The sequence below is a fragment of the Puma concolor genome, chromosome E4, assembly GCF_028749965.1.
Source record: "Puma concolor isolate L17-30 chromosome E4, mPumCon1.1.hap2, whole genome shotgun sequence".
Taxonomy (NCBI): domain Eukaryota; kingdom Metazoa; phylum Chordata; class Mammalia; order Carnivora; family Felidae; genus Puma; species Puma concolor.
Window position 1 is genome coordinate 25,314,632 of NC_141683.1, and position 26,319 is coordinate 25,340,950.

General features: G+C 51.8%; 2 protein-coding genes across 3 annotated transcripts in view; both read right to left on the reverse strand.

Annotated features, from left to right (window-relative positions):
* Positions 1-18,254, reverse strand: part of RASSF5 (Ras association domain family member 5) — a 72,676-nt gene extending 54,422 nt beyond the window's left edge. The window contains exon 1 of one of the 2 annotated variants that reach the window (XM_086693648.1): positions 17,726-18,254. In XM_086693648.1, coding sequence (XP_086549774.1) covers positions 17,726-18,185 — 460 coding nt within the window. In that variant the 5' untranslated portion in view covers positions 18,186-18,254. The remainder of the gene's footprint in view (positions 1-17,725) is intronic. The other variant, XM_025921274.2, reaches the window with a different exon arrangement.
* A 7,094-nt stretch (positions 18,255-25,348) lies between these two features.
* The window catches only part of IKBKE (inhibitor of nuclear factor kappa B kinase subunit epsilon), a 29,588-nt gene continuing 28,617 nt past the window's right edge, over positions 25,349-26,319 (reverse strand). The window contains exon 23 of the transcript XR_015245958.1: positions 25,349-26,110. The gene's annotated coding sequence lies outside the window, so the exon portion shown is untranslated. The remainder of the gene's footprint in view (positions 26,111-26,319) is intronic.

Sequence of the window (26,319 nt, forward strand, 5' to 3'; positions counted from 1 at the left end):
CCACTCAAAGAGGCCCAGCCTCGGTACCTCTGCTCTCCATGACACCACAGCGGAGCCAACCACCTCATCACACGGACAGATGACGATGGCAGGAAAGCAAGCACAATGGACACCGGGCTCCCAGCACCAGCTGCCTCACAGAGGCACCAAAGTGCATCCACTCAGCAGCAGTAAATCAGAAACCCTTAGAGCACAGGTGCCTTAAGGACACTGCTTGCCATGTATGACAGAGGTCTTTGCGAACAGGTGCAGGGGACGGAGCACTTAATCAGGAGCTAGGGAATGAACGGAGTCTGGCCTCCAGAGTTACTCAGATCAGGGTCTGAACCCAAGCTCTGCTTCCAATTGACTATGATGTGCCTGGACAATTTGCTTAACCTCAGTAAAATATGGGATTTATTTAGCCTCAACTTCCTCATCTGCAAAATGGAGCTAGCAGTATCTCCCTTGCCAGCAGATTTGTTGCCAACATTAAAGAGAACGTATGTAAAGCATCCAGTATTGCCTGGTACCATAGTAGGTGCTCAGTAAATGATAGCTGTCATTTTCAACACTATGGGATTCCGGAGTCTGGGTACCCTGCTTCAGCATGTGATGCCAGCCAAAAAAACCTCTCCGTTTTGGGGTCTTCTTCCAAGGTATTACAGTGGTAAGAGTCAGGCAACTTTCCAAGAAGTTCCTCCTACCTGCTCCAGCCTCCCTCCTGCCCTTCCTTTGATGGGCCCAGAGGAGCAGGGCAGGGACATGATGGCGGTGGGGAGAGGGGTGTATTGGAGGGCAGGAAGGTAGAGAGACTGTGATTTGTCAAGTCTGGAGGTCGTGGCAATTGCCAAGATCAACACGATCTATACGTTTTTTCATACTCCTGGCTACACTCCTAGCGAGGGTGGAGCAAAGGAATGGAAACTCCCCACTCCGAGGGTCAGGCAGCCAGCTTAGGACATCTGCATCTGTATGTTTCCAGGAAGTCCCTCGAACCCCTGGCTTGTTGAGACCATATACTTCCAGTCCCTTGTTTCAGAGGACAGGCCACCCCTGAGGGCGCTCAGCACTCCCTCCCCACCCCCAGCCTGGATGGCCTGGAGACACACAACCGCCCCCCCTCCACTGTACAACCCCAATCCAATACACACACACACACACACACACACACACACACACACACAGCCCATAGAATGTGCCGGAAAGCAAGCCAGGAAGCTAGCAGGAAGGGTCGATGTAGTGGAGAGGAGCGACCTGGAAGCCAGGCCCATGTCTCAGGTCAGAGATTATGGGTCACTCCCACGGACAAGTGAGGTGGGCAGCTGGGCGCACTGAGGCAGATGTCGTTGTGGCAAGAGCCAAGAGGGGTGTGCCTGGACACGCTCAAGCCTGGAGCAGATGTTCAGTTCCCATGTGAAATAGAGGGCTGGGGTGGGCAGGCTATATGGCAGCAGGCTCCCCCAGGTCAGGCATGCTGAGGAGGGAAAGTGCTCAGGAGGTAAGGTTGGGATGCAGTTGAACTGAGGGCGGGAGGCCACCCCAAGATCTTGGTCTCCACCCTCCCCCAAAGTGACCGGATGGGTTAGATGCGTGGCAGGGCTGGGTGGGGTTGATGTGCACTTTTGAGCGACACTTTTGTACTGAAGGGAAAGGCAAAAGGTCCTGCCCAGTTGCTCAGGCACCAAAGGGGATTCTAAGAGTCTTTCTGGGACTTTGGTCCTTGGGCCTCATGTATCAGCTGTTCATGCCCCGAGCCTAGCTTCTCCCCTGACTCGTCCCCCGAGAGCCTGGCTGACACTGGGTGCCGCGCTGGCCTGCAGAGGCACAATCCTGCCCCATGTGGGAGGGTGTGGGTGGGCATGCCTCTCGGGCAGGCCCATTACTCATCTGTCTCCAACTTCACATCCCGAGGCCAAAAGCACCAACAAAAAGAAGGTACTGTGTCCTTCCAGACCAGGGGTGTGGGCTGGGGGTATTCGGGGAGGGGCGGATGGAACAAGGGAGGGCCGGTCAGTTCACAAGTTCAGACAGATGACGCAGGAAGCGAGGGAAGCGTCAGACGGTGCCCTCCCTCCCTGTGCCCAGTGAGGCCGCAGACGTGGGCCTAACCCCAGTGTACCTTTCCTATGTGGTCTGTTTCGTGCCACTTCAGTCTGTGGGTGCTGCACCCTGAAGTATATTTGTATGCTTCCTGTCCTGTGCATATGTGTATATATGTTTAAAATTATACACAACCTTAATAGGGTTGAGCCACTTTTAACAATGCATGCTTCAGCCTTAGCTGGTACTAACTGACCCTCTGCTAGAACTATATGCCAGACTGCTCCCTCTGTTCTCTTCTGTCCCCACCTCCTGGCTTTCACTATATTACCTACATTTCCTATGTTTATAACATTGACACTCTACCGTAGCCATAATTCTCACAGTTGTCTACAGTTAATTCTACTTTTAAGTTGATTCAGTCTTTTTGCAACAGTGAAACTATTTTTTAATAGTTTGTATTTTAATGAATCTTTTTTTAATGTTTATTTATTTTAAGAGAGGGAAAGAGAGTGTGCGTGAGCACGAGCAGGGGAGGGGTAGAGGGAGAGGGAGACAGAGAATGTCAAGCAGGCTCCATGCTGTCAGCACAGAGCCCAATGTGGGGCTCAAACCCATGAACTGTGAGATCATGACTGGAGCCAAAACCAAGAGTTGGTCGCTTAACCAACTGAGCCACCCAGGTGCCCCATTAATTAATCCACTGGATGATTGAAAACATTTTTGTAGTATATTTCTATATGCACTATGTTTCCCAATAATGCTTCAAGTACCTTAAAGAGATACACCCCTATGTTATGAGTGGCATTGCAGCACTGTGGCCCCATGCAGCAGTTTCTTGATGACAGTGGTGGTGGGGATGAGATGTGGATGAAGAAAAAATAGAAGTGGGCGAGTCTGCAGGCCCTCAGTGGGATATCACAGAGCATCTCCAAGACTCCTCCCCGCTTTGGTCAATAATAGTAAGAAGCAATACATTCTGGGGAAAGTCAAAGTAAATGATATCAGGTGGGATCCCAGGGTGGGAAAGCCCAATAGATCTCATTCTTCGTGTGCAAGTGTCTGTAGATTTGTCATCTGGATCCTGTGACACCATATCCAAAAAAGTTCAAGTTGTATTTAGGGTATGGCCACACAGATAGAAGTGTAAAGATATGGTACAATTTTTCAACAGGGGCGATTAGAGTATGTGCACCCATCAGGACACATGAGCTCAGAGAGACACAGAGTATTAAACCTTTTTATACAGTTTTAGGCCCTGTCTTTCCACATAAATCTAGTTATTAGTTTTTCATGTGCACATGCATGCATTCATCCCACATGCATTTTTTGAGGGCCTTCTAAAGTGAACCACTGTTCTAAAGGATAGCATGTTATACCCATAATAGGAACATAATATTCCATAATAGGAACAAGCAGATGATACATATATACACACGCACACACGTATATACAGGTATGTCCTATTTTGATTACCACCATGGAAAAAAATAAATCCTATTGCCAGAGCACCTTAAGAAAAAAAATTTTAAACATTGTAGGCAGTTGGGCTTAAGGGAGTTTTACAAATAGTAACAAGCCCACAGTATCCAAAGCCAGTGTGGAGCGGCCAGATGCCCTCTCAGCTTCAGGCCTGCTCAGGAGGGGCCTCTGCCTCCTCTAGGCATGTGTCACTTTGCTCTGGGTGTAAGAGAGACAAAGCAGGTGGGGTCCTCCCCACCCCCGGGGGCTCAGGTTCCTCTCCACCCACCCCTGGGGGCCCCTGTGAAGACACAGGAGGTGTCTGGGTAGCTGATAAAGGACGAGGTCTCCAGTAGTGAGGGGCGGATATGGAACGAGGAGCTTGAGGGTTTTTTGTTTCTTGTTTTGCTTCTATTTGATTATTTTTAAAGCAGATACCATCTCTGAGAAGGGGCAAAGGGCAGTCTAACCTCTTGCTAGCCTCGAGTATACATATATTTTTAAATTTTTTCTTAATGTTTACTTATTTTTGAGAGAGAGAGAGAGAAAGCGTGAGCGGGGGTGGGACAGATAGAGAGGGAGACACAGAATCAAAGCAGGCTCCAGGCTCCGAGCTGTTGGCACAGAGTCTGACGACGGGCCTGAACACACGAACTGCAAGATCATGACCTGAGCCAAAGTCGGACGCTCAACTGACCGAGCCACCCAGGCGCCCCTCGAGTGGATTTCTGAGTGTCCCACAGACCCCAAGGACAAGAACAACTAAATAAGTCTGCAAGAGGTTGTGCCTGGGTGTCTGCGACTACAGGGCAGCAGAGGAAGCTTAGACAGATGTGCAGATATGAATGTGCAGGCAGGTGTATGCTCGGAGGTATGCCCGATCAGAGAGCCAGGAGGTCACAGAAGCCCAGGAGCAAACAGGCTCAGTCCTTTATGGGACAACCAGGCTGCTGCACCCAACTGGTCTTTCCACACCTGCTTTGATGCCACTTGCATGCAAAGTACCGACCCACCGGGTGAAAGGAGACTTTTGGCAGTGAGGAGAAAAGTAAATAGATTGCGTCTGAGGCGCTCTCTGCAGGAGACACACAAAGGCTTCTTTACAGCTGTGTCCCTGTAGCCAGGACCACCAGAGATTCCTGGAAAGACCCAGGCCGTTTCCGCTGACCCTGGAGAAGCCTTTTAAAATGATAGATGACTTATTCCTTGGCAACATGCTTGCTTAGCTCTAATGAGGCCCGGTGGGCTAATCTAGCCTTGCCTGTTAATTAAGTGGTGCGGTAAACTCAATGATAGGAATTTTTCCAGAGAGAGTGTTTGAGTTTCGTGCCTCTCCTCCACTTCTGCCCAGGCAACCTCCAAACCCCATCTCTTTCACTGAGGTGCAGGCAGCTAGCACACCCGACCCAGGTGTGATGGCAGAGCAGCCCAGCGGGGGGCTCACACAGAGGACCCACTGGGAACAGTTACTGAGAGTCTTTCTGGGAGCAGCTGCCAACAAGGGACCTGCATCATGTCAACTGGTTTACATCCAATGTCATGGTTAACCCTTGTGACACCAACTTGAGGTCAGAATTCTTTGCCCAGCTTACACTGGGAAAAACCAAGGCTCAGAGAGGTTCATCTGTACGAGGAAGGCCCCCCTGCCAGGAATCCAAGGTCCAGACTCAATTCAGCTTGGCTCCACGCTGGTTTTCTTAAAGGCCACACTGCAGGCTGCTCACGGATTCCTGCAAGTCAGCTCTTCTAGAAATCTGTGGCCCACTGTCTACCGCTCCCATCATCGCTGAGCGCCTGGTCTCCCCTCTTCCCATCCATTAAGTCTAAATGCTAACACAAGTTCAACGAGCACATTGTAGCCACAGTGCGGCAATTTCTCTGACCTTAATGCTGCCACTCCAAGCCTGATTGATTTTCTTAAATCTATATAACTCCTTGGGCTGAATAGCAAAGGAGCAAGGGAATGATCTGTGGAATAATTCTTGTGGGAGGGAGGATGAACAGGAAGACGCAAGTGAGGGTTCAAATTGAGGAACTCAGCATCCAGCTGTCTTCTCGTGGAGGGCCGCAGTATGCATGAGCCACTGATGAGGATAAATTATGCAGGCTGGCTAAGAGTATTTGTCTCCAAATGGGGATTAGGTCAAGTTGAATTAAAATTCCCACTTCTCCAGAGGTAAAACATCAATCAGGAAAAAATCAAATTCTCCAGAGTCAAGACAACGTTGTCTTTTAAACTCTGCTTCCGAAATCTCAGCCCAGAGATGGCTGTTCAGTTTAGTTCCATCTCTAAAACTCAGCACCATGACCCACTGGATGTCCCTCCAATTCCTGAATGTGTATGAGAACAGTGGGGAGACAAATGGGGCAGGGAGCCCCAAGGAAAGCTTTGTGCTCCAAAGATCCAGCCATCAAAGGGAAGCAGCAAATGGTCAGAAGATGAGTAGAATCTCGGGCAAGGGGTCCCAGGGCTGTGTATTCCTGGTCCCTAACAAGGGGCCTCACTTCCCTGAGCCGTCACATCTGTGAAATAACATAATCCCCTTTGCACTCCCACTGCACAGGGATCTGGAGGGAATACGACATGTTAAAAATAAACAAACAAACATAAGTGCTTTGACTCTTTGGTAGAAGGGTGCTGTAGGATACTGAGATAGCATGACACAGCAAAAAAACCATAAGCTGAAGGCAGGTGCCCAGGCCCCCAACTTTGGTTGGCCTCATCACTCTTTCTTTGAAAAAAAGGAAGTAGACGGGGCACCTGGGTGTCTCAGTCAGTTGGGTGTCCGACTTCAGCTCAGGTCATGATCTCGAGGTTCGTGAGTTCAAGCCCCATATTGGGCTCACTGCTGTAAGCACAGAGCCTGCTTTGGGTTCTCTGCCCCTCTCCCATTTGTGCTCTTTCAAAAATAAGCAAACATTTAAAGAAAGAAAAAGAAAGGAAGAAAGAAAGAAAGAAAGAAAGAAAGAAAGAAAGAAAGAAAGAAAGAAAGAAAGAAAGAAAGAAAGAAAGAAAGGGAGAGAAAAAGAGAGAGAGAAATTAGGACAACCTAAGTTTCCATGAAAACTTAGTTACTGTCTCTCCTTCTTATCTTCCATATTATGCCCTTATCCTTCCCTAGGCAAGGACTGTTCCCCCACTAACTAGTGCTCAGGGAAAGAAACTGGAGCCCAGTCATCGCCTGAGGCTGAGCTCCTGTCCCCTGTGTCCTGGCCAGTAGTCCCTAGCCCCATAAAGCTTGCATGTTGGGACCCCACAGACACCTCCCCTAACCCTGCAGATGAGAAACCCCTGCCTAGGAAACGTCACCGCCCCTGGGTCCTTGGGAGGCTGACTCTGCAGTGTGGCAAGGTTTCAGGCCCCTCAGGCCTAAAACAGTGTCATCCAAGTGCCCATCTTCCAACAGCTCAGGGGCCCAGATTAAGATGACTTCTTGGCCTTAATTTTCAGCCGAGGAAAAGCTGTTAGAACCCATAGCCAACCTGGGCCTATGAAACGGGCTGCCCGTGTACTGTCAGACCTGCCATTCCACCTAAAGCTGGCAGGGTGGCAGTACCTGAGCTTTGGCCCCTGGGGCATCAGGAGGGCCAAGGAGTGGTGCTGAGCTCAGCAGCAAATTCTAGGCTGCAAGAGGTCTCCTGGCCTTCCTTCCTCATGGAAAAGGCCCCTAGGCTGAGGCCTTGGAACCTAAGAACCCCCCCCCCCCCCCCCTCACCGAGGGCCCCTAGCTGGAGCACCTTGGACCTACCGCGAGCCAGCCGGGCCTCGTGACAGAACTTCTGCAGGGCCTGGAGCCTCTTCGATCCCGAGCGGCTCTTGGGGAGCCTGCAGAAGAGGCGCTGGAGCCTCGCCATAACTGCGCCGAAGCAGGCAGTGGCCGCCTCCTCACTCCCGCCCTCGGTCATCCCGCTGCAGGAGATCGATGCCTTTTTTCCGGGCCAGCCGGCAGGGATGGAGCGATGAGTGGAGAGTCACTAGCTCTGGGAGGATCCCGGGGCCCTCCTGTGACGGGGGTTTGCTCCAATCAGCCCAGACAGCTGCTTTTCCCAGAGGAAGTCACAGGCACCTGGGACGCGGGCCCCTGCACCAGCACAGCCTGCCCAATGCCTTCTCCTTCCTAGCTAAGGTCCTTTCCCTCCACCTCCCCCAATGGAAAACTTTCTATTCCTGGGGCTTTTAGCTTGATAAGATAAAAATGCCCCCACCAAACAGGCTGCAGGAAAAGAGCCTGTCTCGAGCTTCACCCCTCAGGAGTGCCTGAGAGCCTGAAAATCAACGTCTCCAAAGTTTCAACAGACAGCAGAAGTGACCAGTTATCTCACACCATGTGCCTGGCCCAGGAGCTCATTAATGGATTTCTTTGGGGATGGCAGATTAATAATGCTTTACCAGCTATATAGGCTCCTGAGGGATGACGGGGCTAATTCACATCCTCCCATGCTAAGCCCAGGGTAGGGGAAGAGCGAAGGCTTTCAGCCGACTGGGCCCATGAAAAGGCAGAGGGTCAGACCATTTATCTGAGCCCAGATACCTGAGCAGAGAGAGGTCTCAGAGAGGTCTGTTGCTCTCTGAGCAAAAGAAGGAAGAAAGAGAAAGGAAGAAAAGAATAGAGCCTATCATAAATAGGACAGGAATGTTCTCTTGCCCTGAAACAGTACCCACAGGGCATCATTGCCTCAACACTGACTCCCAGAAGCAACCAAGTCCCAGTGGGGAAGTTTCCAGAGGCCCTGTCACCAAGGCCAAGACAGGCAGCACAGCCTTCCGGGAAAGCCGCTGGGGAGGGGTGCCTGCTCCCGGGCTGCCCAGAGATTCCAGAACTCATCTGCCAACCACCAGCGGGGGCCAGTTTCAGATGAAGGAGGGACACATGTCCTGCACTGCAAAGGACTCAGGAGTGCTCGGAAATGAAGATGCATTCACACCTCTGTGCTCTGGTCATGTGGTATTCGGTCCGGGAAGTCAACGTCCATGGGTTCAGGCGTGAGCTCTGTTATTCCTCATGCAACCACGAACCTGGATCCCCTCCTCTGTGCTGTAGTTTGCCCCCAGGTCACAAAGAATGCTGAGCGGTATCCTAGCCCAAGGCCATGTCCTCGGGCCCACTTAGAGAAGAAAATGTTGGTAGAACAAATCTTTCAAACAGGCCGTCCATCATCTGCCTTCCTCCTAGGAAATCTGGCTAGAAGGTCCTCATGTTAGATCACCCCTCACTATTGAGGACCTCAGTACTTGGTGCAGTAACAATAAAAACTTGTTTGTAAGCTTGACAATAAAAGCACATTGTTTATAAGTGATTCATTTAAGACAGAAATGCCCTAAAATGGCACCCTTTCTCAGGCCCAGACATTGGTTCTTTCTCCCTCATTCTTCCTCAGGGAGATGGGGCTGCCACTGGCCTTTTTTTTGTGCCCCCACCCCTCAGTTTACCCAGCAACTTCTGCACAGAAGAGGATGGCAAGTGAGTCCAGATCCTAAAACAACACTTGGGGCCACCAAGCAAGGGGGTCCGGAACTTCCGGCCGGGTGAGCCCAGGCTGGGGGGAGGGGAGGCGTTCCCATTCCAGCTCTCAGGGAAGGAAACATGTGTGCTAGAGAACTTCTAGTATGAGTCACAGGTGAGGGGGAAAACCCCCCCTGAATGCCCCCCTTGGGTGCAAGGATATAGTGCTCTCACTTCTCCTTTCTCCTCATTGCAGAGCTGTTCTTTGACAGGTTAAGCCACTGGCGAGTTCTCTCTCCGCAGGAGAGAACTGGCAGACACTGAAGAAGGGGCCTTGGGAGGCTTTAGAATCTTCACTCCTGGCCCTTCGAAAACTGGGTAGGAAGAAAAATGTAGGGGTATTTTAGGACGAGAACTATCTAGGGGTGGGGGGATGTATGATGACTTCTCATAGCCCGCCAACATCTAAGCACCAACCAGATGACCTGCCTGCTGAGGAGAGAGTCCAGCCCAGGCCCAACGCAGTTTGAAGAGACAGGCTTCCCTATTTCAAGTGCCGGGGCTACGATATATTCTCACCTTGAAATGCCCTATTCATAGAGAGGTAACCCCAGATTGCTTTTGAAAATACACATCACCAGAATAGACATTTACATACCGTGTGTTCAATCCTTTCTCTCAAAACTCAAGTTGCAGCTGGAATCTGTTGTTCCATTGAATAGTAAGGCATCTCTGAGGGTTTTTGTTTTCTTTTAAATCCTTTCCTCAGTTGCAGAAAGGACATAATTGTTTCAACAGAAACCACAAAACCTCCAGCTTCCATTCAATTTGAATGGAAAAAACAGCTTCCTCCAAGTCAGCAAGGAAAATAAGCAATGATACCCAAATGTAAGACTGATCTGGACAGAGAGTCAGAGATGGGGTGAGAGTGAGGAGGTGGGGGTTCCCCAAATCTGCTCGTCCTCATGTGGCCACATTGCTGCCCGGGATGGAATCAGAGGTCTGTGAGGCAAACCTCGGTCCATATCACAGCCCCTATGCAAACTTTCTTCATCCTAGCTGTCCCTTCTGAGGCTCAGCCTAACTTCGCTGTGGTTCCTGGTTAGCCCTGTGTCATGAACTGTGACCCTGGGTCATGGCAAGGAGGAGGCATGGAACAGGAAGAGACCTCCTACCTGCTTTTTCATGCCAACCCCCCATATACTCCAAACACCAATGGGGTGGGGCAGGGCCAGAGAGAGACCCTTGTTTCTTTTATCTTGGGACTTAGAAAAACTTCACCTTTTGTTTAAAGATCTCATGATTTACACATGCTGAAGATCTACTTAGAAACCAAACTCTGGAAAGAGGCCTAAGTGCAGCCAACTCTCAGTTATCCAGGTGCTGGCCGACTGTGCAGCTGTCACGTGGCTTACCCACCCTTGGCTCACCCCCTTTTTTTTCCTCTGCACTTCTTTTTATGGACATTTCAGCATCACTGACAGAAGGGAGGCAGACGAATGAGGAAGCTCAACTAACTCGCGTGTTCAGGGACATTAGCACATAAGGCAAAATGCTGTGCTGGATTCTGGTGCTGATTTTGCCACTACTGACTCTTGCGGAGGTCATCTGCCTCCCTGAAGGCTGTGCCTTCTCACCTGTGAGGGGGCCGTGGTCCCACCAGCCCTGCCCACCTCACAAGCCCAGGCACAAGAACAGGCTTCAGGTTCGGCCAGGTCATCTCTGAGATAAAAGTTCTCTCTTGGGGCGCCTGGGTGGCGCAGTCGGTTAAGCGTCCGACTTCAGCCAGGTCACGATCTCGCGGTCCGTGAGTTCGAGCCCCGCGTCGGGCTCTGGGCTGATGGCTCAGAGCCTGGAGCCTGTTTCCGATTCTGTGTCTCCCTCTCTCTCTGACCCTCCTCCGTTCATGCTCTGTCTCTCCCTGTCCCAAAAAAATAAATAAACATTGAAAAAAAAAAAAAAATTAAAAAAAAAAAAAAAAAAAAAAAAAGTTCTCTTTGCCCCACACTTCTTGTTATTCTCAACTCTTCTCATTCCACGTAAATATTCCCATCCCACCAGGCTCATAGGACACCAATTTGCATCTATAGCAAACACAATGATAATTCTTTCCCAGAGCCAGCATCCAGTAAAAACAAAACATAACAAGATTAAAAAAAAAAAAAATCAACAAAAGGAAAAAAAAACACAAAAGGATTAAAAAAAACAGGCAAAGAATATCATCCTTCTTTTAGGGCTGACTTTTAGATGCGATTTCTTTTTTCTTTTTTAAGTGTTTTTCTTTTAATGGCTCATTTATTTTTGAGAGAGAGAAAGAGCATGAGTGGGGGAGGGGCAGAGAGAAGGGACAGAGGATCCGAAGCAGGCTCTGTGCTGACAGCAGAGAACTCGATGCGGGGCTCCAACTCACGAACTGTGAGATCATGACCTGAGCCCAAGTTGGATGTTCAACCAACTGGACCAGCCCGGTGGTGTGATTTCTTAAAGGTCCATGTAAGCCAAGTTTCCATTTTTCTAGCAGCATTAGCCAATAGCCACTGCAGATATCTGGGTAAGATCTGCCCTGCCCTGAAAATGTTTGTTCAAGAAACAAGGAGGGGGAGCAGAAGGTGGGGTGCAGGCCCTCCACTGCAGAGTAAACACGACCCAGCCCCTCTGTGGTCACAGGTGAGTGACGTACCCTGCTCCCTGCCTCCCAGTGACACATAGGAATGAACAGACTAGACTTTCCAACACCACCCTTCTTACAAACCCTCAGTACAATGTGAGCTGGAACTTTTCTCCCTGATGCCCTTAATGGGGCCAGAGCAGTAGGTGAGGGTAGGAAAATCCTGAAGAAAATCAGGGATGTGCTACAGAAACCAGGGGTTGCCGGACCCCTCAATCAGGACAGGACACTGTCCCCTGGGAGGCTGCATGCATGGCTACCTTGCCAGGAGGGACCCCTGCTGGTCCTCTTCCTTCCCCTCCCAAAAGGGCAAAATGAGAACCCAGCATCACTGCTTTTTCTACAGGTGCATCTCTCAAGAACTTTCTCTATGCCAGGAACCACAGGCAGGCTAGAACATGCCCCACATGAACTTGTTGGCCACTTTGGCCACCATGCAGAGCTCCTGGGGTGCAGCGAGCTCTGCCCCTGTCTCCTCAGCATGGTGTGTGCAGTGCTTCAGAGAACATCCAAGCATCACCTCCCCTGGTCTGAGTCAAGATAGTCTTGACCTTGGGGCGGGGCTCCCCATGATCACTGTTATTCCACTTAAACCAGTGTCCCCAAGGAAGAGAGCCTGCTGCCCTGTCTGACATCATCCCCTTGGCCTCCTTGCTCTTTCCCCAAAGTCTAAAAGCTGGCTCAGCTCCCCTCCCAACCCGGAGATCCTGCCCTGAACATGTGGACAGAAGCTTGCCAAATCCCTCGGAAAAAAAACCACAAGTGACTACATGCCCAGCCATCTACCGGGTCAGGGCTGGCCTTCCCAGCGCCAGCGCCTCTGGCACTTCCCGACCCAGACAGCAGGGAGCCGGAACCATGCCGGGGCGGTGGGTGGCCTGGGGGATGGACAGCACTTGGCCACCGGCACAGCAGGTCTCCAAGTGAGAGGCAAGGCTGGCTGCTGACTGAAGCTCCGTCTGGGGGTGGGGGGTGGGGAGACATTCCATCTGCGTGCTCTGCGCACCCACAAATACTCACCTGCCCAAGATTATTCACCTTGTCATCTGAGGAATGCGAACAGGAAGAGCCTCTAATAAGGCCAGAGGTGTATTTACAGCTTCCTCACCAGCCTTAATAGTATCCTGGACTGAGCAAGAGTGGCTACCTGCTCTTTCCAGGGGGAAACTGAGGAATGGTACGGGGAGCCAGAGAGGGCTCCATGGAAGAGCCTTGGGGGGGCGGGGGGGAGGATGCTGCTTCCGACACAGAAATGCTGGGCACGGCCAAAGGAGGGAAATGACCTGAGATGGCCTCCAAGGCCTTCAAGGTCTGTCACGTTCACCCCACCTGAGAGGTTCTAACCTTGTCCCGCCCCTAGCCAGGCAGACGATCGATGCCTCCCTGCCTATGCAAGACCTTGGCGGCAGCATCCCTGTGTGCTGACCTCAGGAAGCCATTCTGGGGATGAATATGGAAGCAAGCATGAAAACCCTTTGGGTTCTTCGTGGGAAAATCACGACTGGCCTGTGAAGAATCCTTCCTGTGCTCAGAGGCGGGCTGGGCCTAAGCCAGCTCCCTGTGGCTGAAGTCACTTCACCAGCCAGGCAGGGCCCTTGGGGCCGAGCTGGGGGCTGTCTTTTCTCCGTCACTCAGGGCATGCCTGCCAGGCTTGGCACAGGCTGAGTGACCGATAAACTTGGGAGGAAGAGAGAGGATCCCGGACCAAACCCTCAGCACTGAGGGGAGATGTCAATTCACTTCCACCTAATAACTCCGCAGGATCAGCAGGCGAACACACACATTCATTACCAAGTCTAATTAGGCTGGCAGACAAGTGGCATTAATCATTTTTGACTGTACCTGGGATTCAAGCCCCCTTCCCTCCATAATCAGAAATTTTCATGCTCTGATGAAGAGGGGGGACAATTAAGCCCACATTTAATCCTTTCAATTTCATCTTTTGAGAAGACAGGAAGCAGGGAGGAGAGGAAACAGGATACAGCTTGGGGACCTCAGAAGCCTCCCTCAAAGCATTCCAGGTCTGTTCTCTGCCCCCAAACACACACACACACACACACACACACACACACACACACACACACACACACCACTAGGACCTTTCCCAAAGAGAAGAGCCCAGTTAGAGCCAGCAGTGGGAGGAATCACAGGTGGGGGATTCTACTCTCTTTAACAACTCAACGTCCATTTCTCTAACCTCCACAGCCAAACACGAGCCTAAATCAATGAAAACACTTCAAGCCACACACTTCAGTGCTGCTGGGTGTGCTGGACAAATAAAATACTTTCCAAGTGCCCAAGATTTCTAGGTCTGCTACAGGAAAACTCAGTGTCAATGTCCCAGTCACCCCTTTTACAAAGAACTCATGGCCAGAGAGGATTCCACACGATCCAGGGGCTGTCATGTGGGTGGTTCTAGTCTTTACAGAGAGGCGGGTTGAGCCCAGCCACTAATGAAGTGACAAGACAGAGCTGGGAGGGCTGGACAAGGAGCCCTGTGCGATATCAGTCTCCCTCACCCCAGAAGGTCCCCTGCCCCTGAGGTCTCATGGCAAATGCTTCCTATTCACATCATAATTAAACATCTATCACAGAAGAGGGGTAAGACAATGAGCCCCAGCGCCCCCCTTTCAACCCTGTAATTCCAATCACTTAACAATTCATAGCTCTGAATGATGCTGCCTCCAAGGAAGACTCTAGACACCCACTAGCAGCATGCCCAAGCATCCCTCCTTGAGTGCTGAGCTGGTCTTAGGTTTCCCCATTTTCCATACTTTCCATAGTCCAGGATGGCTTCCATATCCACAAAACTAGATGAAAGGTAAAAGGTCAACTCTCTGTGCCTTCTACAGAAGACAGGGTCCATAACCTCTAAAGGACATTACCTGTTACCAAAGCCAAAGGGCAGCCAGTGAGTTTCTGGCTTGTTTGCTGTTGACACTGCCCTCCCAGAATGCTGGAAATGGATCCTCACCAGTGCCACTGTCCCCATCCTAAAACATACACATGCATTCACAAAATTCTCTCTGTCTCTCTTCCGATCCCCACTGGATTTCCTTCTCCATCTAACAAACATGATTTCTTTAATCCTGGAAATTAATATTAACTCTGAGTCTCCCTGTTGGCAAATCCAGCATTAACCAGAGTCAGTTATAGACCTAGATGTGGAAGTAGGAGTAAACTTAAGTTAGAGGGGCTTTCACTAAACAGACAGGCACGCACCTTTCTAAAAGTCTCCCTCAGGGGCACCTGGGTGGCACAGTCGGTTGAGAGTCAGACTTCGCTCAGGTCAAGATCTCGAGGTCCATGAGTTCGAGCCCCACATCGGGCTCCATGCTGACAGCTCAGAGCTTGGAGCCTGCTTCAGATTCTGTGTCTCCCTCTCTCTCTGCCATTCTCTCTCTCTCTCTCTCTCTCTCTCTCAAAAATAAACATTAAAAAATTGTTTTACAGTCTCCCTTATTAAAAGCTCATTTTGCCAACACCCATCGCCAGCCTCCTGCCCAGACAGATGTCATTTGCATACCACTGCCCTTTTGCTTACTTCCAAGAGCAGAGAGATTTAAGAGTAAAAACAAGCCACCACCTTCATCAACTGCTACTTACTGAGGCTGCTCTGTGCCTGGAACTTTGTTGGAGGCAAGTGATATAAAGACAACGCACCAGTGTCTTGACGCTCCCTAAGCCACTGGCATTCAGTGAGGATGAAGATGTTTCACAACCGCGGCAGGGGCAGAAAGGGCCTTTCTAGAGGGAATTAATACTTGCACTTCTTGGGATGCTCATGGCCCTCGCTTCCCCACTTAGCTCAGCCAGGCAGGGTTTGAAAACTGTACTCACTGCTTGGAAAGGTGATCTTAAGAGGTGTCATGAGCCCAGACATATTGTTACAGCTGTTGGATGGGAGGGGATAATAATAACATTCATATTGCATTAAACGTTCATAATGCCTTTTGCAGGGCACTGTGCTAAGCGCTTTACATATATTAATTCATTTAATTCTCATATTAACACAATGAAGTAGGTATGTCATTATCCCTGTTTTTTAAAACAAGGAAGCAGATCACAGAGATGCCCAGAATCACACAGAGATTAAGTGGCAGAGTAAAGATTCAAACTCAGTTCTTCTGGTTTCAGTCTGTCCTTTTAATCGCTGCATGGTAGTACCTTTGTAAAGCCATATTTCTGAACCTCGCTTTTCAAAACAAAGATAAAACAAACCAACCCCATCATGGAGTTAGATCTTTAACTGTAAGAAAGATGCTCCGTGAGTTTGGCCATCTGTGTCTTCACCTGCCAGCGCTCATTTGCACATCAGAACATTTCTCAACTGTTCCCATCAAGCCACAGGTCCACAACCAGTTAAATATTAATAATGACAAACAGAGACTCCGCTCATTAGTCCCTTGATTCCAGCTCTGCTCCCTCTCTGGTGCTCAGACACCTCTAGTTGATACAGTCCCCAAATGTCTTAGTACAAAGTAGAATTCCAATAAAGCAGATTTCCCAGGGTTCTAGCAAAACTAAATCCATGACAGTGAGAATACCGCCTCTCTCTGCGTTTATAGAATTGATGGACACGGTAAGGTACCCTAGGACACTTGAGAGGGCGAAAGTTGCCGACACATCCACGGGCAAGTTGCATTTGATTCTCCTGGAAAGCCAGGGACATTTACCAAGTGACAGCAGCCCTCCACCCACAATACACCCCTCTATAAATTTTGCTCTTTCCTTTTGTATCAGCACCTAAACTGTGAGTTCTGGTGGTGGAGGGAGCAACACCGACTTTCCCCTCCGATCCTTCCCTCCCACTTGACCCTGGCTTAGAATATGAGCTTTCCTTCCCTAAAGCCAGCTGCAGTAAGAGGCACAGGGTACAGCCTCTGCTGGGAACTGCAGAGAGAGGCGAGAGAGGGTTTTCCTGATGCAGAAGTAGCTGCTGCCTGGCCAGTGCTGCAGCGGGATGGGAGACAGGGGCCTGCTGTCATGGGGGAAGGGCCTTTGCTGAAAAGATGCAAACCACAACTCATTTCCAGAGATGCTTGCTAGGGGTTGTGCCATGTTCTGTGCTTTGTACTTCAGATATTTAAACTATCTCTATAAACGCACAGACCCATGGATATGGACATCTTCCACCAAACACGGCAACTTCAAATATGGGGGTGGGGAGAGGACACCCCTTAAAGAAATACACACACCTAACTGTAGGAAGAGAAAAATAATACGCCCCCGCCCCCCGCCCCTGCCAAGAAGACTGCAAATTTGCTCAGAAAGTCTACAACACTGGGTGTCCAGTGATCCACAGGCAGGCTTTGAGAAGAGTGTGGCTCAGAAGAAGGCTGGAGGGGCCTGAGAGCTCCGAGGAGGAAAGTACTGGGCAGGGAGTTGGGGAATTTTAGAGCCTGGTGACTGGGGCAGTAACCGAAGAGTTGAGGGGGGAGGAGGAGGGGAGGGGGAGGCAGTGGCAGGACACAGCCAAACATTAGAGCAGAGTCCAAAGGTTTGAGGGGCCAGAGGTGGAAGGCAAGAGGGGGCACAGGTCCAGGGTAACCTCAGGTTCGCTTCAACCTCACAGTCCATTTCCATCCAAAGCCTAACCAGGTCTCTTGCCTGTTCCTGCAATGCTCCCTGAAGGAGAGGTGTGCCATAGGCGGACATGTACCATGGGCCTGTACCACAGGCGACAAACCAGCCATTTCCCCATTAACCCTAATAAGCATGGGTCTAAGGGCCATCTCAATACCGGTCCCACAACCCTCTGTCAAGAACTTACAGCAAAAGCAAGAAGGTGCGTGAGATACAACGGAATGACCTTGCCGGCGTGGCCATCATCCGCAACCTGTGTGTGTGTGTGTGTGTGTGTGTGTGTGTGTGTGTGTGGCGGGGTGAAGTGTGTACCTGTCAGGGACAGAGCTATTTGTTAAATACCGCATCACCATACCTGGGCAGTAGGCAGTCACTAAAGCATACCGGGCAGGGGACTAAGAAGCAGAGTCTCCCGGGCGCGTCTCCCTTAGTCGAAGTGGAGAAGGTCAATGGCCCTGTCTCTTGCCCCAGCCCCCTCGCAGTTCCCCGCCCGCGGACTGCGGTCTTCCCGCGCGCTCCTCCCCTGCCATGCCCTCACACTCACTAGCGCAGCGCAGCGCCTGCCGCAGCACCTCTCGTCCGCACAGGTCACACCAGCCCCGGCCGCTCCGCAGCGCCAGTTCGGCGAAGCGGTGCCCCTCGCCTCGCTCCACCGGGACGCGAGGATCCTGCGGCTGCTCGAAGATGCTCCGTACGTCGCGGGGCCGGGGCGCCCCAGGCCGCCGCCGCAGCCTCTGCTGCAGACCAGGCCGGAGAGGGCGAGCGGGTCGGGAGGCCCGAGGTTGGGGCTCCGGGTCCCCCCGGGCAGCCCTCCGGGCGCCGCGCCCCTCGTGCGCCCCGCGCGCAGTGGAGAGGGGAGCGGGGGCGCAGCGGCGAGAGGAGCGGCCGGGGGGCGGCGGCTGCGGCGGCTCGTGGCCGCTCAGACTCTGCAGGTAGCGCGGCGGTTCTGGGTCCAAGAGCAGCGGGTAGGGACGCTGCCCGATGGCCGGGGACGCCATGGCCATGCCGGGCCAACGGCGGCGGTTCGCGGCGGTGGCGCTGCTCCCGAGTCAGCCTCGAGAGAAGGGCGGCCCCACACGAGCTCGCCTTTAAAGGGACCGCAGCCTGCAGGGCGGGGCGGAGGCGGGGAGACTCGCGCGAGGCAGGAAGGACGCCCCAGGGATCCGCCGACCCGCCGAGCGGCTGGGGGCGCGGGAGCGAGCGCGGATTTAGGCGCGTCTTCGGGAAGCGGCCGGGACCGCTGGGGCAGTTGAGAGGCGTTGCTGGGCGGGCCGTCTGCCCTCAGCCCTGCCTCCTTCCCTCTCCCATCACGGCCCCCCAAACCAGATACCCCCCATAACCGCACCCCAACACGCCCCGGTGAGGGAGCAGGCGGCCAGGAAGGGCTTGGGAACTAGCTGCGGTGGGTCTGTGAATAGGTCCCGAGGCCCGTGTCCGCGCGCCACCCTCCGGCTTTTCCCGCCCACGGGAGAGTGTGCGCCTCGGCTCCCCTCGCCGCACCCCCCCCCCACCCCGGGCCACCCTGCCCCGCGTGGGTCGGGAATGCCCCGTCGGCGCTTGCGCTCCCGCAGCGGCTCCGAGTCCGGTGACGCCGAGGCACGCGCGGCTGCAGACGCTTCCGATGCTGACCACGGGAAGCCGCCTACTCGGCGGCCGAGGCTGTCCGCGTGCGACTTTCACTCTCGCTGGATTTCCCCTCCGTCGGCAGCCCTGCCTGGTAGGATATTCCTTTCCCGGAAGACTGGGGTTATGATCCGGGGCCCTGGATCGCCCGGACTTGGGAGAGCTTATCTTCCTAAAACAAAACCTCCTCCTCCCACAGCTGCTCTAGTAACTCCTGTGGAAACATCAGCCCCTCCAAAAGCCCTACTTCGTACTAGTGATGGACGGCTCACTTGTGGGACCCAGAGTCCTTTTGTGCTGGCGCCAGACCAGGGTTCATAACCTTCTCTGTCCCTTCCATTTGAACGCTCCGATTTCACCGTCTTCAAAGTCTTAATACTTTTTGAGCAAGGGCCCGGCAGTTTCTTTGTACGCTGGGTCCCACAAATTACGTATCCTGTCCTGATCGTCTCTCGCGGGCGCGAACAGGACTGCTGGATCTTTGAACCCGCCAGCTGCACGACCCCGGGCCCTCTCCAGCCTCTGTACTTTTGTCTATTTATTTATTTATTTATTTATTTATTTATTTATTACCCGTAAATTAGTCTGGGAGTGGGAAGACAGGTAAATGCTTTTGCGATCCACGGCTCTGATGCGGTGACCACTGCCTGTCCTTTTAAAACTTGGGGTTCAGTTTGGTTGATTTAGCAGAGGTCACCAGCAACCGACTTTGCAAATAGTCTAAATTCCTAAAGACCTCAGACTTGTTCTTCCCAAGCCAGAGATGGGACTCCCCCTAGTGTCTGATAGGGGAATCTTCACTTTTGCTTTTAGTTTCCCTTTGAAGGTAATTTTTAGGTAATTCCTACAATTTCAGGAGTCTAGCAGCCAGGGAATTCCCAGCCTGCCTTGACCCATGACAGGAGAGAGGAGAGAGAGGAGAGGAGAGAATGTGCACCATCCGCTCCCCTCTCCCACCTCTCCCCTCCCCTGTCTGAACCTTGCTTTCTCTACCTTCAGTGCTTTTCAAACTTTGGTGTGCATCACAATTACTTGGAGGGCTTGTTAAATCACAGATTACTGGGCTCCACCCCCAGAGTTTCTGATCAGTATGAGTTTAGGGCTGAGGTGTGAGATTTTGCCTTTTTTAATTTTAATTATTTTTTGAGAGAGAGAGTGTGTGTGTGCAGGGAAGGGAGAGAGAGAATCCCAAGCAGATTCCACACTGTCAGTGCAGAGCCCGATGCAGGGCTTTAACTGTGAGATCATGACCTGAGCCAGAGCCAAGAGTTGGACACTCAACTGACTAGGCTACCCAGGCGCCCCGAGATTTTGCATTTTTAACAAATCCCTAGGTGGTGTAGCTGCCGGTGGTCCAAGGACTCCAGTACTCTAGATCCAAGGTGCTGATAAGGTGGGCTTCTCTGTTCTTTTCCCCACAGGGCAGGTGAACTTCAGTGGACACAACTGAGAAAAACTCCATAGGCGGGGGCGGCAGGAGGGCTATCCCTGAATGCTTTCTGCTGAATATTTGCAAAGAAAAGTACAATTTGCATTTTTGGTCTCTTTCTCCCCCTTCTCCCACTTTTTCTGCAAATAGTTTTCTCAGAGTTGTTGCAGAAACCTGTATTGCACGTAAATATCTGCTCATATCCACCCTTTGTTATCCATCCATCTCCACGGACTTGAGAGTTGTTGGAGGAGATCACTGTCTCCCAGGAGGCAGTGAGCTGGGTGAGGTCCAGGGCGTGCACCCAGCTTGAGCTCTGGTTGACAGCTTGCTGTGGCAAGAAGGGACCTGGTAATGAGTACATCATTTGGAAGGCCAGTTCTGAAATGCCGCTTGTGAAATAATTGCCAACAGTCACCATCTCTGCCCTCCATTGCACTCCCCACCCCCTTTCCAGGCATGGGTTTGGGCAGCCGGTCCCAGATCCCCTGGATGGAGAGGCTCATGGGATGGGTGTCTAGAATCACCGGACATAAACCCCTTCCCAGTTGCCTGAGCTGCACAGAAAAATGATCTGGGCTTCCTTTTCCTGATGCAGCTCTGATTTGGAAGAATGGTGGTGACTGCTCTCAGCCCTGAATGGGGGAGGTGGTTGTGCAGGGCCAGAGCCCTGCATTTGGCTTCTGGGATGGGAACGGAGATGAAAACGGAGATAACATAACCTCATGTAATCAACCCAAAAAGTTTATCAAGTTTATCTTAAGGTTCATCTCCCTGAGCCAAGAATTGAGGCTGGGAGAAGTAGTTGCCTCCCCAGAGCCCCAGCTGGAGGCTCCCTGGCTGGGACTCGCCTCCTCTGATGCCATCTTGCCCAGCCCAGCCCGTCCCACACTCTCTCTCTCTCTCTCTCTCTCTCTCTCTCTCTCTCTCTCACAAGTCAGTCCTCCTTCCCCAGGGAGGAAGTACTAAATAAACTCTAGTCTCGTTGTAGGGTCAGGACCATGACCGATGTACTGTAGTGGCTGATGCTTGAGGTTCAGAACTGTTTGGACCCGTCTTTGGTCATGCCAGCTACCCGGGTAGGACCACAGCATCTGCTGAGACACCTCCTCTGGGAGTTTTTCCCATGTTAGCAGATCCTCTTGTCTCAGAGCCATTGACTTTTTTCTGTTTGTGACTCACCCCCAGAAGAGTAGGTGTGCTGTTTTTATTTTTGACCAAGGGGAAGGATCCTGACAGTAGCTCAAGTGTGTGGTCAGTGTGTGAAGTCACTGCGGAGGTGGTCAGAGAGTGTGCTGGCTCCCCCATTGGGTGAATTGCTTCAGGGCTGTCCTCCCAACCCTCTACCAAGTTTCTTAGTAGGAAGGAAAGGGGAAGAACAGGATGGGTCCTGACTTTCTGAAGGGGAAGTTTTTGGTTTTGTTTGGCTTTGAAGCATTTGAAGTCGCTGAAATCCCCGAAGCATTGAGGGGACCTCCCAGTGATTCTGACAGTACAACTGTTTGCACAGCCTCGCCGGACCAGTCAGGACAGGTTAGGTTATGCTGCAGTAATAAACATCCTGCAAATCTCGGTGCCTTTAAACCAGAAACTTCTCTCTCATATTGCATGCCCTTTGCTGGTTGGCATGGAGAGTCTGTTCTTCAAAGCCACTCGGGGACCCAGGCTGATGGATCCCAGCCACCACATCTGCTGTTGCCAGTCACCATGCCAGAGGGAAACCAAGAGAGCCTGGAAGCTCCTACATATCCAGACCATCCTACACAGTGGGAGCAGGAGGTGCGATCCTATCATGTGCTCAGAATGGGGAAGGGGGCACCTGGGTGGCTCAGTTGGTTGGGCATCAACTCTTGATTTTGGCTCAGGTCATTATCTCAGTGTTGTGGGATCAAGCTTGGCGCTGAGTATGGAGCCTGCTTAAGACCCCCCGCCTCTCCTTCTGCCCCTCTCCCCTGCTTGCACTCTCTTTCTCTCTCTAAAATTAAAATATATATATATATATATATATATATATATATATATATATATATATATTTTAATGAAATGAACTCAACTGTCAGCTACCAACTCATTTCTTAACAACCTTTAAGCCATGGTCCCTGCACCCAGGGAGGAGAGACAAAGAACTACCTGGCCCAGGGAGAATAGAAGGCACCCAGTGACCTGCTGGGCGGGATAGATGTGACAGTGGTGTTGGGAACTCTATTTAAGACTCATGAACTCCTCCAAAGTTGATGGTCACTGGGGTGGATTTCTTGCCTCCATGACCAGGGCTGAAGGCTAGGAGGATGTCTTCCCCACTTCAGGAGGATGGGCTTTCTTTGTGTCACCAACCCCCAGTGCTCCCACAGGGATCATCTGGGTCCTTGACAGTACTTGGGACAAGAGGGCAAACCAGGGTTCGAACGTGAGCAAGGATCTGAGGGCTCCTGGAAAGGTGTCACCCTGTAGGGTGGGGTGGTGGGTGGGGCTTGTTTGCCAACAGTTTAGTGATGCCTCCTCGGTCTGCATCTCAATTATGGGATTTTTCCACCCAAGTTACTCCACCAGGCTTATGATAAGACTGGTGTGTGTGCGTGTGTGTGTGTGTGTGTGTGTGTGTGTGTGTGTGTATGTTTCTTCTTTCTGTGTTGGAAAAACTCAGATATTCCAGGCAGATCTGTCTGCAGCTTCTCCCCCTCAGCCAGAGAGGAGGCTCCAAGCCACAGCCACTTATATTCCAGCACGAAGTCAGCTCTGGGCCCATTGCTGTGGCAGGAAGCCAGGGACGAAGATTGTGACAGACCAGCACAAGCACAGTGGCCGGGATGGTCTTCCTGGCTCTTCCTGCTCCCACCCAACCCACCACATATGCGCGCGCGCGTGCACACACACACACACACACACACACACACACACAATTGTCTCTTCTGGGTCTCGGTCCTCTCATTTCTGTTCCCCCTCCGCCCTCCTTCTCCATTACCCTTTGCCTGTCCATCTCTTTATCACTCCCTTCCTCTCTCTCCTGCCTCCCACCCTCTCTCCTGTCCTTACTCCCATCTCTTGTCTCCCCCACACACCCCCGTCTCTCTACAGAGGGCACTGGGAAAGGGCCCAGCTGCTTGAAGTAACTGCTATTACTCAGAGCTTCCAAGGGAAATAGTCTGAAGCTCCTTCTGGCCATTCCTTACCACCTCCCGTTGGCATCACTTGGCTAAGGATTCTCTGTGAGATGAAGGGAGAAGAAGCCAGGATTCCACCTTTTACAAAATCACTGAAGCAGCCTGGAAGTGACTCCCAAATGACTAATTGTAGCAGAGGCTCCCCCTGCTGAAGTGAGATAGGCCTGAGAAAGCAAACGGTGGGTGCAATGGGAGAGTGGCCAGGTCCTTGTGGGGATCTGTCCTGTCCCCTAGCCTAGCCTCCCTAACCTCAGCTGTCAGGGTAGGAGGGCGGTGCTTGGTCAGGCGTATACTGCCCACTGCCCATTGGCCTGTGCTGGGGCGTTCACATGTCCTCTGCAGGTCGTTTGCAAACTCTGCCTCAGTGTTCTCAAACTTTAGCTTAAGAATCACCAGGAAAGGGGCACCTGCGTGGCTCAGTTGGTTAAGCATCTGACTTCAGCTCAGGTCATGATCTCATGATCCGTGAGTTTGAGCTCCACCTGGGGCTTTGTGCTGACAGCCCAGAGCCTGGAGCCTGCTTCCGATTCTGTGTCTCCCTCTCTCTCTGCCCCTCCCCCGCTCATGATGTCTCAAAAATAAATAAAAACATTTTTAAAAAATTAAAAAAAAAAAAAAGAATCGCCAGGGAAGCTCATCCACATTGCAGGTTCCTGGGCTACACCCTTACTGATTGGAATCATGTGGGTGGGGTCCCAGAATCTGTTTTGAACCCGGACACCAGCCTATAAAGAGGAAATTGAGCAGATTCTCAAACACAGAGACTACAGGCCTGTAGCTCTGGGCACTGAAAGAGGCACCAGGCCCTCCAGAGTGGGCTGCACTAACCGCATGGGGAGCCCAGATGTGCCCCCACATCCTCCTAGTTAGGCCCACTTTTAACATGGACTAGCCTATTTTAAGAGGATGCTCGCCATAAATCTGAATGCCATGTGGATTCTTTCCAGATATTTGTGACCGAACTGAGCCACTGACTGAACTTATCTGACACAAGAGCTTCTATTTCTTTTTTTCTTGTCTATTTATTTATTTTGAGAGAGAGAGAGAAAGAGACAGAGAGAGAATGTGAGTGCACACACAAGCGGGGAAGGGGCAGAGAGAAGGAAAGACAGAATCCCAAGCAGGCTCCACGCCATCGGGACAGACCCTGATGTGGGGCTTGAACTCACGAACCATCAGATCATGACCTGAGCAGAGATCACGAGTCAGATGCTTCGCTGACTAAGCCGCCCAGGTGCCCCAAGAGCATCTGTTTCTTGATCTACCCTGCACAAGATCTTCACAGCCAAGGGAGGGGCAGGGGGTGTGCAGAGAATTGTGTTTCAGGCACTTTGTAGACATATCTGATCTATTCCTACCTGTAACTTTGAAAGATGTCATCACCACTTTACAAATGAGACCGAGGCACGGTGTTTCAATACACCCTCCACAGCGACACCAAAGAGTCATATCTTTAAAATACCAGTTGGCCTTGGCTTTAAACCTGTTTCTATGCTTCCCTGAGGTAAAGCTCAAATTCCCTAGTGTGGCCTACAGGACCTTTTGGGTCTGGCTGCCCTCTTTCCTCAACACTGACTTCCCACTTCAGCTTACTCCACAGTGACACACATTCTTACAGTTCTTTCCATGCCGTGGCTGTGCTGTTCCCACTGCCGGGGACGCCTGTCATGCCTTCTTTGCTAGGTAACTCCACTCACCTGCCAAGACCTCACCGGAGTCCACTGCCGCCTGAGTCCTTCCCTGACCTAACCGCGGTCCCCTGTGATGATGGTGACGTAATGCCACACTTGAGCTGTGTGTTCCTACTCTCCTCATGACACTGAGATGCCTCCCCCATCAAGGTGAACTCCTCCGGGAGCAGGTGAGGCATCGTAGTCACCTGTGTGGTTTTGGTACCCATAACCGGGCCTGGCACAGTCCGGGGTGTTCGGTTCATGCCTGAGGGACCGAGTGGGCTCATTTTAAGTGTCGTGTTAGGAATCACTACAGAGGACAGAAAGGGGAGTTTAAGAGGTCTTCAGACACCTGAGGATCTTACACCGTTCTGAATCTGGGCCTTGGTCCAGTTCCTCGCACAGAATCAGAAGCTCTGCAGGAGTTTAAATTGGGGGAGGCGTCCACGTCCCAGCACAGGAACAGACTGGAGCCTTTGGGCATGTCCTCTGCTGGGCTCTGCTCATGAGATCACAGAGCCTGGATCATATCATGTCTCAAAAATCCACACTTGGCTTTCAGGGATCCCCTGGCTCTTCTGCTGAGCTCCACCAAGCATATGTGATCCAGAGGCAGCCACAGCTGCCAGGGAAAATCCATGCTGGGACTTCCCTACAAGGCCATTGATGAGCCAGAAGTGTCAGCCTGAACTTCACGCAGGCAGAGCAGACCAGGCGTGCCCAGGGCCCAGGGCCGTGGAGAGGCAGCAGCTGGTTCCAGGGGCCCCAGACTCTGAGCCCATTGGGTATAGATGACCCCATGGACGCCACCCCCCCCCAAATGGCATATGTGAAGCCACTTAGGCCTGATGCAAGCAGCCCCTCGGTGCCCCTCCCCTGGGTCTTTAGAGGGTGCTGGTCTTTTCCATAGAGAAGCAGCATGGACGGTATCAGAATGCAGGACCCAGGTCTCCTCACTTCTGCCCTGCTGGGTCATTAGGCAGGGTAGCCTCTGAGGACATGGAGGTTTCGTGAAGATGGGCAGGAAAGATTTCTGGGGTGATCTAGAGTCAAGCATAGTGTTGTCTTCATGCTTCATGCACAAATGGAGCCTCCCACGCATCTCCCTCGCCTCATGGGGCTACTTGACTGCGTTCTCCCCCACCCCCTAGGCTAGGTGGGTAGCCGAGTTCTGCTTAAGGGAAGGCTGGATGTAGTGCGGGGAAAGACTGCGTTTGTACAAGTCTGAGTGCCCAGGCACCATTCTAGCTTC